The sequence below is a fragment of the Lacerta agilis genome, chromosome 12 (assembly GCF_009819535.1).
Source record: "Lacerta agilis isolate rLacAgi1 chromosome 12, rLacAgi1.pri, whole genome shotgun sequence".
Lineage (NCBI taxonomy): Eukaryota > Metazoa > Chordata > Lepidosauria > Squamata > Lacertidae > Lacerta > Lacerta agilis.
In genome coordinates, this window is record NC_046323.1 from 4,956,502 (window position 1) to 4,973,364 (window position 16,863).

The 16,863-nt window shown below is 43.0% G+C and overlaps 1 protein-coding gene across 1 annotated transcript in view; it reads left to right on the forward strand.

Moving 5' to 3' along the window:
* VPS41 (VPS41 subunit of HOPS complex) overlaps positions 1-16,863 on the forward strand; it is a 113,638-nt gene that overhangs the window by 78,927 nt on the left and 17,848 nt on the right. Inside the window, exons 13-23 of the mRNA XM_033165151.1 lie at positions 227-342; positions 2,874-2,930; positions 5,318-5,379; positions 6,448-6,529; positions 9,082-9,174; position 10,711; positions 11,055-11,182; positions 12,861-13,004; positions 14,707-14,748; positions 14,864-14,914; positions 16,532-16,672. Coding sequence (XP_033021042.1) covers positions 227-342; positions 2,874-2,930; positions 5,318-5,379; positions 6,448-6,529; positions 9,082-9,174; position 10,711; positions 11,055-11,182; positions 12,861-13,004; positions 14,707-14,748; positions 14,864-14,914; positions 16,532-16,672 — 917 coding nt within the window. The remainder of the gene's footprint in view (positions 1-226; positions 343-2,873; positions 2,931-5,317; positions 5,380-6,447; positions 6,530-9,081; positions 9,175-10,710; positions 10,712-11,054; positions 11,183-12,860; positions 13,005-14,706; positions 14,749-14,863; positions 14,915-16,531; positions 16,673-16,863) is intronic.

Below are 16,863 nucleotides of genomic sequence, written 5' to 3' on the forward strand. Positions count from 1 at the left end.
CAGCGAGTGTTTACAGAGGTCCATGGTCAATTGGTGCTTTTTGTTTGTTTCATTTAGGGGTTGTTGCTGGGTTTATTTTTGGTAATGCGCATGGGTGAATTTAAGAAATATTGAGATGCAACATTAATTTACTCAAGCAAAACGCATCCAGAACACCTGCTTTCAAAGAGGTCAAAGCTTTTACTAAGTGGTGAAATGGGTAAAATTGCTCCTGTGTCTTTTGCAGAATATTCAGAGGGTGAATCACTGTTTTATATCATCAGTCCAAGAGATGTTGTTGTGGCCAAAGAACGTGACCAGGATGACCATATTGAATGGCTCTTGGAAAAGAAGAAATATGAAGTAACTTTTGCACTTTTCTCTTTAAATTCTTGTCAGCGTCAATGAGTAGGCCTCGCTGAATGTCTTGTTTTCTGTTTTATGACTTCTCAAATATAGTTCACGTTTTTACAGGAATTATTCCTGTGTTAATTAGAAAAGACCCAGCAGGTTTAGGTGACAGGATGGGGCCCTTCCATCCACAGCTCATTGCTGTGCATTTGCCATAGTGTTGTAGACTAGGAGTTTCTCCCATTGAATTCAGTAGAACGAATTTATAAGCAGACATGTATATGATTGCACCATAAGCAACATGTATGAGAGCAGCACCTGAACTGTACTATTTGTGTCCTCTTTATTTTTTCTGCCCTTTAAAATGTTCCCCACTCCCTCTGTGGTGTTTCATAACAATTAGAATTCTCTCTCTCTCTCTCTCTCTCTCTCTCTGTGTGTGTGTGTGTGTGTGTGAGAGAGAGAGAGAGAGACTAAAATCAGAGTGGAGTTATTTGGGAATTACTTTCACTTGCTTATCAGAACAGTATTGGTCTGTTGTCCTAGAGAAATCCTCTATATACATGAGAGTGACCCCATTAAACCCAGTGGGACTTACTTCTAAATAGACCTGCATTGGATTAGGAGTTCTAATTTGAGATAACCATGGTGAAAATTGAGGCAGGGTGATCTCTGTTCCAGTTTAGTTCATCCAGAACACTTTTGGCCAGGGGCATAGCAAGGGGGGCGTAGGGTGCAGACTGCCCCATGTTCCATAATGGAGGGGGTGACAAATTATCAAGGAACAATTACTGCCCTACTAGGGCGGTTCATAAAAAAAAACTTTTTTTAAAAAAAAATGCCTGCTCCGAAGGTCTTATCTTACTATACTAGGGATTATATAGCTATTTCATGCATATCGGTTAATATCTTGACCCTCCTCCACCAAAATAGCTGTTTACTTGGCTGTTTTCTTATGTCGTGAAGGCTGAAATTTCAGTGCAGTGGAGCACTTACTGTTCCCAACCCTAACCCTGTGGAAAGCCATCTAATTAGATTTTAATTAGAATTTGAGATGTTTTTAGGAGATAATTTAATTATTGTTTGATTTTTATACCAATGTTATGTATCTGATGTTAGCCACGCTGAACCCGACTTCGGCCAGGGAGGGCGGGATATAAATTAAAGTTTTTTATTATTATTACTTGTTATTATTCCTTTGTAAGAAAATATGAAATAATGTAAAACCATTTTTGCAGGGGGGGAATCAATGGGGGGTTGACAAGACATTTTCCGCACCGGCTACCTCCTAACCTTCCTACGCCTCTTGGGGGGGGGTGATAAAAATTTTTGCCCCTGGGTACCAATTTACCTTGCTACGCCCCTGCTTCTGGCTCCACCCATCAGGCCCCAACAGGAAAAAAGATTGCATACCCTGGTCTAAGCTTAACAGTTGTCGGAAAGTGCTGATGGAATGGTTGCAAGCAGTCAAAATGAAGCATGAAGCTGAAAATCAAAGTTAATTTCCTGATTTTGCATACTTTATTTCAGTTTCTAATCATCTTAAGTTTATTTGACTGCATAATACAGCACTTTTAGCTCAGAATTCCAGCTTGTGCATTAGGAATTGTTGGGGCTCATCAAGCTATCTGTTAGGCTTTTCATTTATCAAAGAAAAGGAACCTGAAAAATACATGTGATAAACACTTACTGCAGCATTTAAGTATTCGTTTGCCTTTAAGGCTGGGTTCCCCAGGAAAACGTGGTAATTTCTAACATAGGTTTTTGTTATGAAGTCTGTGAACTCTCTTACGCTGTGAATAACTGCAAGTAAATAAAGGGATCAAACAAATGCTTCTGTTCCCGGTTTGTTACAGTCTCATTTGCGTTTCACTCTGAAAACGTTCAAGTGGGTTAATTCTTCCCAAGGCGTATATGCAAGTTACGTTGAACTTCATTATGCACGAAGCACTGTTTCATTGGATTGTAAAGGCTTTCAGGCATATTCCACAGAAAGCCCTTTTTTTTAATAGTCAGGGAATAGATTGTGTTGTAACCCACATTAAGCTTTCACTTTTCATTTTGGGTAGCAAGAAGGTAGCTCTATTTCTGCACACACGAGACGCCAGCTCAGTGGATAAGCCACAAATTAAACTTAATGAAAAATCATTCCCTTACTAGTGGTGGATTTATTCTTTGTCTTCTAGTTGAGCACTCAGAAAACAAATCAAGGTACCATTTTTGACAGGTGTCTTTACAGCAGAGGCTTTTTTGTTGGAAAATGAACTCCTGTGATTGTACCTCATATGGTGCCATCCTCCCGAAATTTGATCTTGATGCACTAATGTGGAGTGAACCCAGATGGAACCCAAGATTCCCCCCCTTTCTTTTTAACAATTGCTTTTGTTTGAGTATGAATTCAAAGCTGTTCATTCAACCATGACATTAAACGTTCTAGTGCTTTCAAACACAAGGCACAAGAAACAAAGCCACAATTTTCCAGATTTCTCTACAGAAGTTTTGAAAACTTGACTCGGGTGTCACCTTTGCTTGTATTTATATAGGAGGCTTTGATGGCAGCTGAGATCAGTCAGAAGACCATGAAAAAACACAAGATTCAGGTAAGTCTGCAAACTTGATTTTTTTTTTATTTTAAAGAAAAAGAAGGAACACAAAAGGCTCCTGACCTTTCAGAAATAAATTAATAGTGCCTCTGCACTAAGCGAGGCCTAAGGTTACATGTATGGGATGTTTTGTGTCTAGTTCCCCCCATTCCACCTGTCACATCTAGTAGCACTTAACTTGCCCCCTGATGTCAATGCGCCCCACATTTCTCTTCCCTCTGGAGTGTGGGGCTGTGATAGGGAAATGCCAGTATCGGGATGCAGTTAAATTGTATATCTCATGGTGGGAGAGGGTGAAACTAGACACATTATTGCTGTTCGTCATAACATCTGGTTTGGCCCAGGAACAGACCACAGTCACTGCCCAGTCAACCTTATTACACTATTTATCTTAGTGACACACTCAGCCAGTTTAATTCGCCACTCTAAACCTAAGGGCATCCCAAGCCGAGTTTGAGCCAGGGCTTGTAAGTTTTAGCTATGACTCAGTCCCAGGGTCACGAAGAAGATCGTGCTTCTAAGGATGTGGAAATGAAACAGAAACGGAAACTTCGCCACTTGGCCAATATGGTCTGTTCTATGTGTGAAATTAGTTTCTAAGTCAGGATTTTGCTTTTCCTCTGGGATTGAGAGAGAGAATGAGAGAAGAGTTTTGGCTGCTGTTCGCCACCTTTTGCCCGCCTCAACTTCATGATCAGAGCTCTGGGCATTCAGGGTCACATGCATTCCATATTCAGAAGACAACGCTGCCGCAATATCTGTGCATATATTTGTATTTGATGTTTCCCCCCATTATAAGTTAAAGTTAAATGTTTCTCAGACTTTCAGTGAAGCAAGTACTGGAACAGAGATACTATTGTTGTTGTTTTTACAAAAGAAACCCAGTTTGCACTACTTTTAACTATGTTTGTTCCCGCCACCCACCCTTTTCCTGTGTAAATGTATCGTGCTGCAGAAATGTGAAGTAGTGTGTTAAGAGCAAAAGCATTTTTCTAAGCATGCTAGAAAGTTGAAAACTAATAAACCATGGACTGCTAGAAAGTTGAAAACTAATAAACCACGGACTGCAAGGAGATCAAACCTATCCATTCTTAAAGAAATCAGCCCTGAGTGCTCACTGGAAGGGCAGATCCTGAAGTTGAGGCTCCAGTACTTTGGCCACCTCATGAGAAGAGAAGATTCCCTAGAAAAGACCCTGATGTTGGGAAAGATGGAGGGCACAAGGAGAAGGGGACGACAGAGGATGAGATGGTTGGACAGTGTTCTCGAAGCTACTAACATGAGTTTGGCCAAACTGCGAGAGGCAGTGAAGGATAGGCGTGCCTGGCATGCTCTGGTCCATGGGGTCACGAAGAGTCGGACACGACTGAACGACTGAACAACAACAAATAAAATGGAAAACAATATTGTAAGCCACCCTGTGATCCTTGGAGGAAGAGCGGTATAGAAATTTAATAAATAGTAATGATTATCCAGAGGAGGAATAGTGGCATTTAGTCCAATATGATCAGATGTTGGACAGGGAATGCTCTCCAGATGTTGTAGTTTCCTCCAGACGTTACTAGATTACATTGGCTTCTCCTGATTTAAGACAGTTCAGAAAGCAGAATGGAATGTTATCTTAGTAACCAACAGTAAGGAACCTGTGGCCCTGCAGATATCATTGCGCCAACTTCCCTCATCTCTGGTCATTTAGACTGGGGATCATGGCATATGGAGCCCAATCACATCTGGGGAACCACAGTTTTCACATCCCTGTTATATAAGCATTCATGAACAATAACACTTCATAGTTTAGACCAGCCTTTCTCAACCTTGAGTCCCCATCATCCCTGACCACTGGTCCTGCTACCTAGGGATGATGGGAGTTGTAGTCCAGCAACTTTGTGAAAGGCTGGTGTGGACTGATCCTCTCTATTAATGCCCTGCACCTCTGCAAGTCTTTCTTTCTTTCTTTCTTTCTTTCTTTCTTTCTTTCTTTCTTTCTTTCTTTCTTTCTTTCTTTCTTTCTTTCTTTCTTTCTTTCTTTCTTTCTTTCTTTCTTTCTGCTGCTGAGTCACTTTCCCAACATAGGAGAATTATTACCCAAGAGCTGGGAGGGACAGGAAGAAAACAGAAACAAGACCAGGAAGAATATCATCTGATTTGCACCTATATTTAAAACTTGTAAATTTTAAGTGCTCTTTATAGTAAGCCCTTTGATAATACACAAACAAGCATATTTGTTACCGAGGAATTAGAAACTTGAGAAACCCTGAAAAAAATACATCCTGGCATTTGATCTAACAAGTCACTTGAATACAAATGTCAGACACTTGGCTGTGGAAGGATGTGTGCCATTCTCAGATGTACTTTTAACTAACTGTGTTTTATTTTCACCCCAGGATATAGGTTTAGCCTACATAAACCATCTGATGGAAATTGGAGAGTATGACCTGGCAGCACGGTAATATGTTTAGCTTGAATACATTGGGGTACAATTGTGTGCACCTCTGTGATTGTGTGCACTGTTTGTGTGCGCAAGCTGTACACATGGCTGCTAATATTTTGATAATCTGGATTATTCTGAAACATTGCCTGTTTGCTTACCCAGATGAATGTTAGTATGCTTTTGATGTAAATGACAATGAGTGAGGTTAAATGTACATAACCACCTATTGATTTGGGGGGGTTCCCCATTTTGTTTTCTTTTTGCTCTTTCGGCTCCCCCCTTGTGCTGAATGGTTCCGATGTTAAGTGCCCCAAGGATTGTTGGAGCTCTGTGTACTTTCAGCAGGCTGCAGGAGCCCTTGTGCATGTTGGGCTCTGGATTATGGTCACTAAGTTTATGTTCTGAACAGTGATCTAAGCCAGAATTAGAAGCAATACAATAAAAGGTAAAGGGACCCCTGACCATTAAGTCCAGTTGTGGACGACTCTGGGGTTGCGCGCTCCTCTCGCTCTATAGGCCGAGGGAGCCGGCGTTTGTCCACAGACAGCTTCCAGGTCATGTGGCCAGCATGACTAAGCTAGTGAGAGTTATGCAATATACTTAACTATAAAGGTAAAGGTAAAGAGACCCTGACAATTAGGTCTAGTTGCGAACGACTCTGGGGTTGCGGCGCTCATCTCACTTTACTGGCCAAGGGAGCCGGCGTACAGCTTCCAGGTCATGTGGCCAGCATGACTAAGCCGCTTCTGGCGAACCAGAGCAGCGCATGGAAACGCCGTTTACCTTCCCGCCGCAGCGGTACCTATTTATCTGCTTGCACTTTGATGTGCTTTCGAACTGCTAGGTGGGCAGGAGCTGGGATCCAACAACGGGAGCTCACCCTGTTGTGGGGATTTGAACCGCCGACCTTCTGATCAGCAAGCCCAAGAGGGTCAGTGATCTAAGCCAGAATTAGAAGCAATACAATAAAGGATCCCAAATAACTTGGAGGTTGTTACACAAATGGTGCTGCTGTGCATAGATGGAAGATGCCTTAGAAGTGGCAACCTGATTTATGAGCCTCTTCTCCCTTCTGTATACCAGAAAATGCCAGAAAATACTTGGCAAGAACACAGATCTCTGGGAATTTGAGGTGCACAGGTTTAAAGAAATTGGACAACTTAAGGTATGTAGAGTCATATATTTTTCAGGAAATTTCTCTGGCTGGTTATGTCAGTTCATAGAGTCACCTGCAAGGATTATATGCATGTGGTGAAGTGTGACTGAATGCACTTCTTCACCATGCGCATAAGCTAAAGCCTGGCTAGTGTGAGCATTATACCCTTTTACAGCATTGGAATACAGTCATACTCCGGGTTGCGCACACCCCATGTTGCGGACATTCGAGTTAAGAATGACCGCAACCCGGAAGCGTTTCCAGAGTGTGCACAAGCCCCGTGTGACCCCCGGATGTGCAGAACGCTTCTGCGCACTTCGTGCATGCGCAAAGGCGCTCAAATCACGCTACTTCCGGGTTTTTTCTTGGGGGGGCGTTTGTGTTAAGCACGCCCGTGTTACGTAGTGCGATCCGGAACGGATCACTATAGGCTTTTCCACATTTCCCCCCACCCCATTTTCTGTGAAAGAACATTCACATTCCTAGCGCATGTGCCACATGTTACCTTGCCCACATGGGAGGTTTGTGTGTATCTGCATATTCCTCCATCATGTATACAAAATCCCTTCCTAGGTGAGTGTGTGAACAGAGTTAAGAAATAGCATCATGTATCTTTTGATTCCAAAGCCTGACAGATTGGTATTCGTCGCCACGCAAAAAGCTTGGCAGAATATGCTGCAAAACTGTTCCTGAAGTTTAAAATGCAGCAAGATGCACAGTTTTCCGGTTCTTGTACAATATGTTATGTCTTAGTAGTGACTAACAGCTGAACTGCACCCCTTCCCAGGTTGAAGTTTACCCCTTTTCCTTCCTCGCAGCGTTGTCTTTGTTCACGAAAGCCCCTGCTTGGAAGAAGAGAGCATAGACGGTCTCTGTGACCTTGTGACTCACTTCTTTTGCACATCCTTTGACTCATTAGTAGCAGCACCAAGAAATAATTACGTTTCAGGCAAACAGATGGCTGTTCTGTTGTGCACTACAAAAGATAGGAGGGAGAGGAAAGAATTCTGCCACTTTCTGTGCCTTGCTAGCATAGCAAACCAAGTAATCTATGGAGCATGTTTGTTAGCAAGCTTTTAAGTTAATAAATTGCCCGTGGCATACAGCTAAAGGACTGTCACTTCCAGAGCAGTAGAAAGCATTTATGCACGTGCCCTTTAATACATATACACATTTTCTTTCCAAGTTTTATGCTTTCCTATTCAAAGTCGATGAGCCAAAAGGGGCATATTATTAAGATCTCGCAGCAGGTGGTCCCTTGCTGCTTTTTGAGCTGTTAAAAATCTGTTCAGGAGTGTGAAGGTGTTGCAACATTGCAGCTTGTCTTGTAGCATCTGCCTTCTTATGGAATTAAAGATAGAGGGGGAGACAACAGCACTACTTGCGGTTTTTAGAGGTTTACTGTGCACTTTGCCACATTGGAAGATAACCTCTCAAGTCTGTTTGCCTCTATTTCACTTCAATAAGGGTCTTCAGAATGTGTATAGATAAAATTGTGATGTGCTGTTTTCACCATCACCACTCCCTTCTGAATTTATTTCCTGCCTGGATGTGAATGTCTTGAGCAGATGTCTCCACTTATGCCATCCAGCAGACTGTAAAATTTAGAAAATATTCGCAGGCTTTCCAAAAAGCCTCTCTGTTAAATTACTGCCTTTCTAAACAGGTGGTTGTTTTCACCTTTCTGAAAGCAGATCATGGAAAGACAGAAGATGCTGTGCAATAAAGTTCCTCTCTTGTAAGCTGCAGTGTTAACATGAGCTGCTCTTATCCCTCTTGCAGTGATTCTAATCTACCTTGAGCTACTATGGTTCCGTGGTGACGTAGTCAACAGGTGTTAGTATCTGTCATGTGCATCCAGTTTAATCACATAACAGGGTCCTCAAAATGTGTCTGGGCTTCAAGTTAGTTTGCTCCTGCTACTAACATTTTTTTTTTTTTTAAACTTGGATCACTTAAAAGGCCCTGAAAAACAGTTATATCTAGTTATTCACCCCTTCCTTACTGCTTTGGAAATGCATTCTGTGTCAGAATGTGGTTGGGCTCAATTGTGGGCAAAATAATATTATTTGCTTTCTTAAGCATCACTTTTATTCCTGGCCAAAATCCCTCCCCAGCAACTGTACAAGGGCCCATTCATAGGCATGGAAACGAGAGGTCACGTGTCCTTTTCTAGGTTTGTTCTCCAGTATAATAGCTTCCTTTGCTAGAGGTGAGCTCAGTTTCCTTAAGGAAGAAACCCAAAACGGCTTAGGACTTCAATCAAGCCAACCCTCTTTTCCCTGCCCCCCCCATTTAAATGCAAACCCATTTACCTGAATGTATTAGGTGTTCTTTGGACCAATTGGGATAGATTTTATTGCACAGCTCTTTCATAATTGCCACCGGTATAATTTTTCACCACTTCTATTGAGAACGCTCTCAGAATGTCTTGATGTTGGTAGCATTTTACTGCATTCTAGTTTTCCATAGCAATTTGAGCAGTCACACACGCACTCACAAAATTTTGCTCTCTCTCAAATGCAAGGGTTTGAGCCTCTTTGTTCCGTTTCCTCTCATAGGCGATTAGCAGCTATTTGCCAAGACGGGATTCAGTCCTGAAGCCTTTTATCTATGAAATGGTCCTGCATGAATTTCTGGAGAGTGACTATGAGGTACCACATTATCTCTCTTGAATGCCATTGACGGGGAATAGCAGCGGTAAAGCAGAGATTGGGGTGAGGCATAGCAGCTGTCACAAAGATGCATGGCTGTCACACAGCCAACAGTGAGTGTCAGCACTGTGAGCCAGGCAACGATCTTGTAAGGACACAGTAGCCAGTATAATGCCATGTGGCCAGCATCTGCCACTCTGCTTCCTGGTATAGCACAATGGTGCGGTTCACATCTGCTGCTCTCGTTACATTCACACAGAGTACTTGATGCCGTCGCAGCTATGTATATCCTACGTAGAGTACCCTTAAAGCAGTGTAAGATCAGCTGGCTGCATTCAGCCAATGAAGAATTTCTCCCTTGAAAAACGGACAGTGACTCATCCCACATGACACTAAGCAATGAGAAAAAACCTTTGCAGTCTGGATGCTGGCAAGAGCTCTTGCATGGTCCGTCCTTCCAACTTCATGCAGTACCACTTGCACTATGTAAGGTAAAGGGACCCTGACCATTAGGACCAGTCATGTCCGCTCTGGGGTTGCGGCGCTCATGTCATGTTACTGGCCGAGGGATCCGGCGTAGAGCTTCCGGGTCATGTGGCCAGCATGACTAAGCCGCTTCTGGCGAACCAGAGCAGCGCACGGAAATGCCGTTTCCCTTCCCACCAGAGCGGTACCTATTTATCTACTTGCACTTCGTGCTTTCGAACTGCTAGGTGGGCAGAAGCTGGGACCGAGCAACAGGAGCTCACCCCGTCGCGGGGATTCGAACCGCCAACCTTCTGATCAGCAAGCCTAGGCTCTGGTTTAACCCACAGCGCCACCCGCGTCCCTACTTGCACTATAAAGCAATATAAAAATGCAAGAACTCCATTTATTAGTTCATTCCTATGCAACCATGTAAAAATCCCAGCGCAATTTATGTCATAAAACCTTGAAAATGCAAAAGAATCCACTCACATATTCAATTTCAGTTCTACACCAGTCTTCAGCAACCTCGTTCCCTCCAGATACTGTTGGCCTACAACTCCCATCAGCCTTTGCAGGAAGGCACCATGTTGCCAAAGGCTGTTGTACAGTATTATCTGGTATACAGAAGAATACTGCAAAACGTAGGAGTGTTCAGAAGCTGTTGACTGCAGGCTGGAATAGACAACAGTTTATATAATTTGTTGAGTTATCTGTTTTACTAATGAAAAACGGCTGTGTTTGCATTTGCGCTGCAAACAGCACAGTAGTCTCCAAAGTACTTGCAGGTTACTTCAGCAGTGATAAGTGAAAACAAAGAGAACTGTATTATGAGCAAATAAATGCATGAATAATCAATGACCTGCTCTTCCATGGTCTTGGGAGTGTATTATCTCATAACTATTCTGGGAGAATTGAAATAAGCAGAATATTACTTTCTTCCTCTGTTCAATTATTCTAAAGTGTGACATTTAGTTCCACTTCGTTATTCATAATAGTAAAGGTAACATCTCCATACTCTCTGGATTCTATATTTGAAAAATGTCAAATTTTAAGCGCCCCGGAATGGAGGGTGGGGGTGGGGAAATCCACTTCCATTTGTTCAATAGCAGGCTCTCCTATATAGATATTCCTGCACATAAATCATCTTGGGTCAATGCAGCCAAACACTTACTAAGGTAAGTTACCAGAGGTAAGGGACCACTTCGTGATCCAGATAGATAGATAGATATTGCCCAATTTATGTGGTGAACGTAGCTTTATAGCACTTCGGCACTTGAAATCCCGGAAACAGGGAGTGGTATGGCTGTTATCACCAATTGGGAAGATCTTCAACTTTTAGGCAATGGCTTTGCTTTTTTAAAGTTTGCATGCACCAGTTGATGATGATGACTGATTTTTTCCCCCATTTCAAGGGTTTTGCAACATAATTAAAGAGTGGCCTGGGAACCTTTATAACAACGCAATCATTGTCCAAGCAGTGGTGGACCATCTGAAGAAAGACCCACAGAACAGGACTTTGCTGAAAACGCTTGCAGAGTTGTAAGTCTATAATGCATTTGAACGGCTGCCCTGAGAGTTTGTTTCACTTTTTCTGTTCTTAAAGAACTGAGCACGTGTAACTACAGTTCCCTTCCTTGGATCGCCAGGTTTTACACATTTATCTCTACAGAGAATTAGTTTGTGCTTCTCCCACCCCTTATTTCACAGTGGCTGGCAGGTTTGCATCCTTTCAGAGTAATATAACAGGTGAAACTCGAAAAATTTGAATATCGTGGAAAAGTCCATTTATGTAAGCATGGTTTTCATTAGCTACTGGAGTTTAATATATGAGATAGACTCGTGACATGCAAAGCGAGATATGTCAAGCCTTTGTTTGTTATAATTGTGATGATTATGGCATACAGCTGATGAAAACCCCCAAGTCGAAAATTGTTAATTTGGGGTTCTCATCAGCTGTACACCATAATCATCACAATTATAACAAATAAAGGCTTGACATATCTCGCTTTGCATGTCACGAGTCTATCTCATATATTAGTTTCACCTTTAAGTTGAATTACTGAAAGAAATGACCTTTCCACGATATTCTAATTTTTCGAGTTTCACCTGTATACTTCTGCACCTTCCTTCCTGTGTCGCTGGTGTTCTGCACCCCTTGCAAACGAGGGTGGGTGCTGCCATATGGGGCGCCCCACGGGCATGAACACTGCATGTATACTGCCAATCAGCTCATACCAGAACCATGAAGCCCTAACATCCATGTCAGCTCTTTGCTGAGCACCTTGTCAGTGGGAGAACCCGCCTCATCCATCCCTCCTTCCTCCCTGCCAACCTTCTTCACAACCTAAGCACCACTCTCCCTGAGATCTCATCCTTAGCCTTTGCATCTTCGCCTATTTTAGTGGAGCTGGACACTTGAGCGATGGAATCAGTGGGAGAACCCTCTTGCTTCATTTGGTTTTACACAAGGAAGCGTGGTTTCCTTCTCTCCCCTTTCTGAGTATCTCTGCCATACCTCAGGCCAAGTGCAGTCACTTGACATTCGCCTCTCAGGTTGGCCTGGCTCGTGGTAAGCCAAACTGTGTCTTACTTGGACCACATGAACATCAGGGCTCCCAGAGAGAAGCTTGCGGCCATTTTGATCTTCCCCAGCCCTTTTCACTCCCATACTGTGCTGAGCTAAGCCAAGGTTTGACTCTGCTTGTCATCTCAACCCAGTCTTGTAGTTTAAGTTATCTCCTTGCTAACCATGAGCTACAGCCCAGATTTATTTGCATGGTTCCAGGAAGCCATAGTTTGGTTTACTGTGATGTATGAACCAGGTCGTCATGTCCCCGTCCCCACCCAAAAGAAAGCCTTTATAAGGATATCTAGGTGAAGGGAAATACACCCCAACAAATATCCCTGTGTTGAAGTGCATTCTTCACCGTTTGTGTGAAGCTTGTGCAACCTTTGAAATGTTTCTTAATGAGAAGATGGGTTATGGGTCATTGGTGTCCAGTACACGAGAACAATCAAGAACCGAGATTGCATCCAATTACTTTTCTAATACATATATATAAAGAAGAAAAGCATTTTCCATTATTCTAAATGATGGCCCAATGTTTAAGCATTTGTGTCGAGCTTTTAGCAAAACTGTGATTTCCGTGCTGGTGGATGGCTTTTTCAAAAGGCCCACATCTAGCTCTGTTCATAACGTATGATCCTCTTTATCAGGTTACACCTATGACCAACGCTACGGAAAGGCCCTTGAAATTTATCTCACACTGAGACATAAAGATGTTTTCCAGCTGATCCACAAACACAATCTTTTCAGCTCCATCAGGGACAAAATTGTTCTGCTAATGGAGTTTGATTCAGAGGTATGATGGCTTTAAAGTGGTGAGGTTTTTATACTTTTGGCTGTAGGAATTTTAGCAGAGAGGAAAAAAATATTATTTAACCAGTGAACTTCATATTTTGGATAAACTGATGTGTGAGAATGTCGACACCAAATGGCTGGATTGGTTATATTTTCACGACAAACTTTTACAGTGAGTTTGTTTTTAACCGCTAACACTTTGGAAACACTTTATTGTTTGACATTAGGAAAAGAAAATGGTCATATAACCTTGGGGATATCATATTTTGTGTTATTTGCATCCATAAATCTAGGTGGAAGAGTCAATATAAACAGCAGGAATCCAGGCATTGAGAAATTTGAAATAGGTCCTTTTTGAAGATCCCTGTAACCTTTCCCCAAAATGTGTCACTTAATGAACCAAAGTGCTAATTGTTGAAGAAACAGTTTTAATTTAGCACACATCACACATATAGGTGTAGATATTCTCGCCATTTCCCCAGTTTTCTGCTGGTTAATCTACTTGCGAAAGCTCTCCATTCTTTAACCTGTATTCAAAAAATAAAGTTGTGTGCCTGGAAAAAATCCTCTTTGCTTTCAGTCAGTTGACCAAAACCTCTCAAGTGTTGGAAAAGCTTTGGATAGGGAGCATCAGAAGCATTGAGCACTGGAAACCTGCTATCATTTATGTGACAGCAGCTGTTTCTGAAGTCTTAAGGCAGATGTAAGCATTTAAAATACGACCAACTCTGGCAGTATCTAGATGTTGTAGACTACAACTCCCATCACTGTTTCCTGGTTGAGCCATTCACTTCTCACTGCAATGAAAAGAGCAGAATAATGAGTGGAAACGGTGCCTTATGAGGAACGGCTTAGGGAGCTGGGTATGTTTAGCCTGGAGAAGAGAAGGTTAAGGGTGATATGATAGCCATGTTCAAATATATCAAAGGATGTCATATAGAGGAGGGAGAAAGGTTGTTTTCTGCTACTTCAGAGAAGCGGACACAGAGCAATGGATTCAAACTACAAGAAAGAAGATTCCACCTAAACATTAGGAAGAACTTCCTGACAGTGAGAGCTGTTCGGCAGTGGAATTTGCTGCCAAGGAGTGTGGTGGTCTCCTTCTTTGGAGGTCTTTAAGCGGAGGCTTGACAGCCATCTGTCAGGAATGCTTTGATGGTGTTTCCTGCTTGGCAGGGGGTTGGGCTGGATGGCCCTTCTGGTCTCTTCCAACTCTAGGATTCTATGAGTGTGCAGCTCTGCAGCCCCCCTTCCTGAGGGTCAACATAGCCTTGAGGAGGCCTTGGGATGAAAGCCACTAAATATTGTGTTTAGTTTCATAGGGGTTTACACATTGTTACGGCTTTCACCTTTAATATGTGTTCTGTGTGCCTATATAGATCCAGCACATGTGGCACTCCTCCACTGCCAGCCAAATTCCGGAAAGCATTTTGCATTCTCATCAAGCACCGTCTGTCTTCGCTGGCCATGGAAGCCCCACATACGACGTGGCTTGTGGCCATATTGTAATAAAATCAGCAAGCATCTTATTCTTCCACTGACAGTCCTGCTGTCTCCTTCCCAACACACACTATAAACTGCATAGCAATTTTTGTTGTTCACAAGACAGAGGAAGTTTGTTCAAAATCTGTATGTACATATAACCGTGTTAACTTGTGATTTTGCATATCTCTTATCTGCTGTGGACATTTTGTTTGTTTTAGAAAGCAGTTGACATGCTTTTGGATAATGAGGACAAGATCTCTGTGAGTAGAACCATTTCATTATGTTATTGACTGACTATACTTCCTATCCCTCTCTCTGAGCAAGAGATTTGGCTCAGAAGCCAACTTTTCTTATCTTATCTCTTTTTCGTTTTAGATTGATAAAGTGGTGGAAGAATTAAAAAACAGGCCTGAATTGCAGCATGTGGTAAGTGGCGGTTTAAGGTTTCCATGCAGATTTCAGCAGGCGTGTTCCTGGTGCAATCAGAGGCATGAACTGATAAATATTTATCCTCAGTGGCAACTGAACAGGTCTCCAGCTTCCAACAGCAAGGTTGCAATCGGCGTGGGGGAGAATACTTTCATAACTGACACTCAAAAGACGCTGGTTGCGGGGAGACATTTCATTAGTCACTTCAGTAAGGAACCACCCCGAGTAAAATAAATGGTTTGCTCAAAAAATTTATGCTCGCTAGGCCCTCTATAGCAGGGCAGCCCAACTTTTCATACCAAGTGGGCTGCAAGAGTATTTTGATGCGGAACCCGCAGGACACCCTTGTCAGGAAGGTAGGGAAGCACAAGGTCATTTGACTCATGCTGCCTTCCCAGAACAGGATAAGTGAGGCACTGGGCTTTGGGAAGGAGCCATGAGGCTCTGGCAGGGTCCTAGAGCCCTCCCTCCCTCTTCCCAAAGCTGGGAAAGTGCTAACTAGGCTTTGGGAAGGAGGTTGGAGGACTCTTAGGGCCCTCTCAGAGCCTCTCTCCTACTTCCCAAATCCCAGCACCAATCTTACCTGGCTTTGGGAAGACAGCACAATACCTGTGGGGGTCTGGGGGTCAAATGTTGCCAAGGGCAGCTAAAAAAAGGCCTTGAGGGCCGAATGTGGCTCCTGGGTCGCATGTGGACCACCCTGCTCTGTAGTAAAACAGCTCTCCGTGCTCCCAAGAGAAGTAAGATTTATCACTCTATGAATTCAAAACACTTCAAGACTAGCCTAGCAAAAAGACTCCCTCCTTCCCTGTGTGTGTTCTGTTATAGCCCCCGAGATATACCAAGGACACACCTGTGCACCAGCAACAGATGTTAAGGCATCACTTGCAAAGTGAAATATTTTCGGAGGCTGCTCCTTCCCAGTGGTTATAGTCAGCCACATCCTAGCCTGAGCACCTTTCAAGAGTATTATAAGACCTACCACTTCAAGGTGTTTTTTGTGGCTTAGGACCAAGGGGCAAACAAGATGAGCTTTGCCCCTTGGTCCTAAGCCACAGCAGACCCAGGTTTGCTGAGATAATCAGGGTACGGAGCGCTTCCTGGACAGGAGTGGAGGGTGAGAGGCGTGTTTAACTCTCTTCCACTGATTCCCCCTTGCAAATGCCAACCACTCCCATCTCCTGTGCTGACTGGGGGCTGATGGGAGTTGGAGGACAGCAACCTCTTGAGTCCAGCGTGCAAGCCACATTTGCAGCTAGGTTTGCTCCTGGTTTCAGAGGAATAAAATAGTGCCTGGAATGAGGTTATTTGTGAAAAGAATTGCTAGGGCTAGGGAAAGTTAAGCAGCTCTTTCCCACTATGGATAATTAGATGCAATCTCCCCCCACCACAAACACACCATCACTTCATTCCCCATGTTGGTACCGGTCAGCAATGGTGGAGGGGTCTGTAACACCTGGATGCAATAGTATTTTACTCCGTTTCCTTGGGGAATTGCGCTTCTGGAGCTGCAGGTCTTGGGTCAGGTGTTAAGATTAGTCTGGAGCGCCTGTTTGGTAGTATGGCCATATCATGGGTGTTTCTGTTTTTTCGTTCTTCTGGTTGATTTTGTAGTACTTGCACAAGCTGTTCAAGAGAGACCATCACAAAGGACAAAAGTATCATGAGAAACAGATCAGTCTGTATGCTGAATATGACCGGCCAAATTTACTTCTTCCATTTCTCAGAGACAGCACTCATTGCCCTTTAGAAAAGGTGAGGAAAAAATCCTTTAAATGTATCTTTTCCCCCTTTCTATTTTCTTCGATAAATATTAAAGCTGTTGATTATTTAGCAGTGGGTTTGGGGGAGTTCTTTTTCTCTTTCTCTTTTCCTTCTTTTTCCAATTGCAAGGTTTAACACACACACCATGTCTTTGTCACATTTTAGTTGATCTCAACAAAACT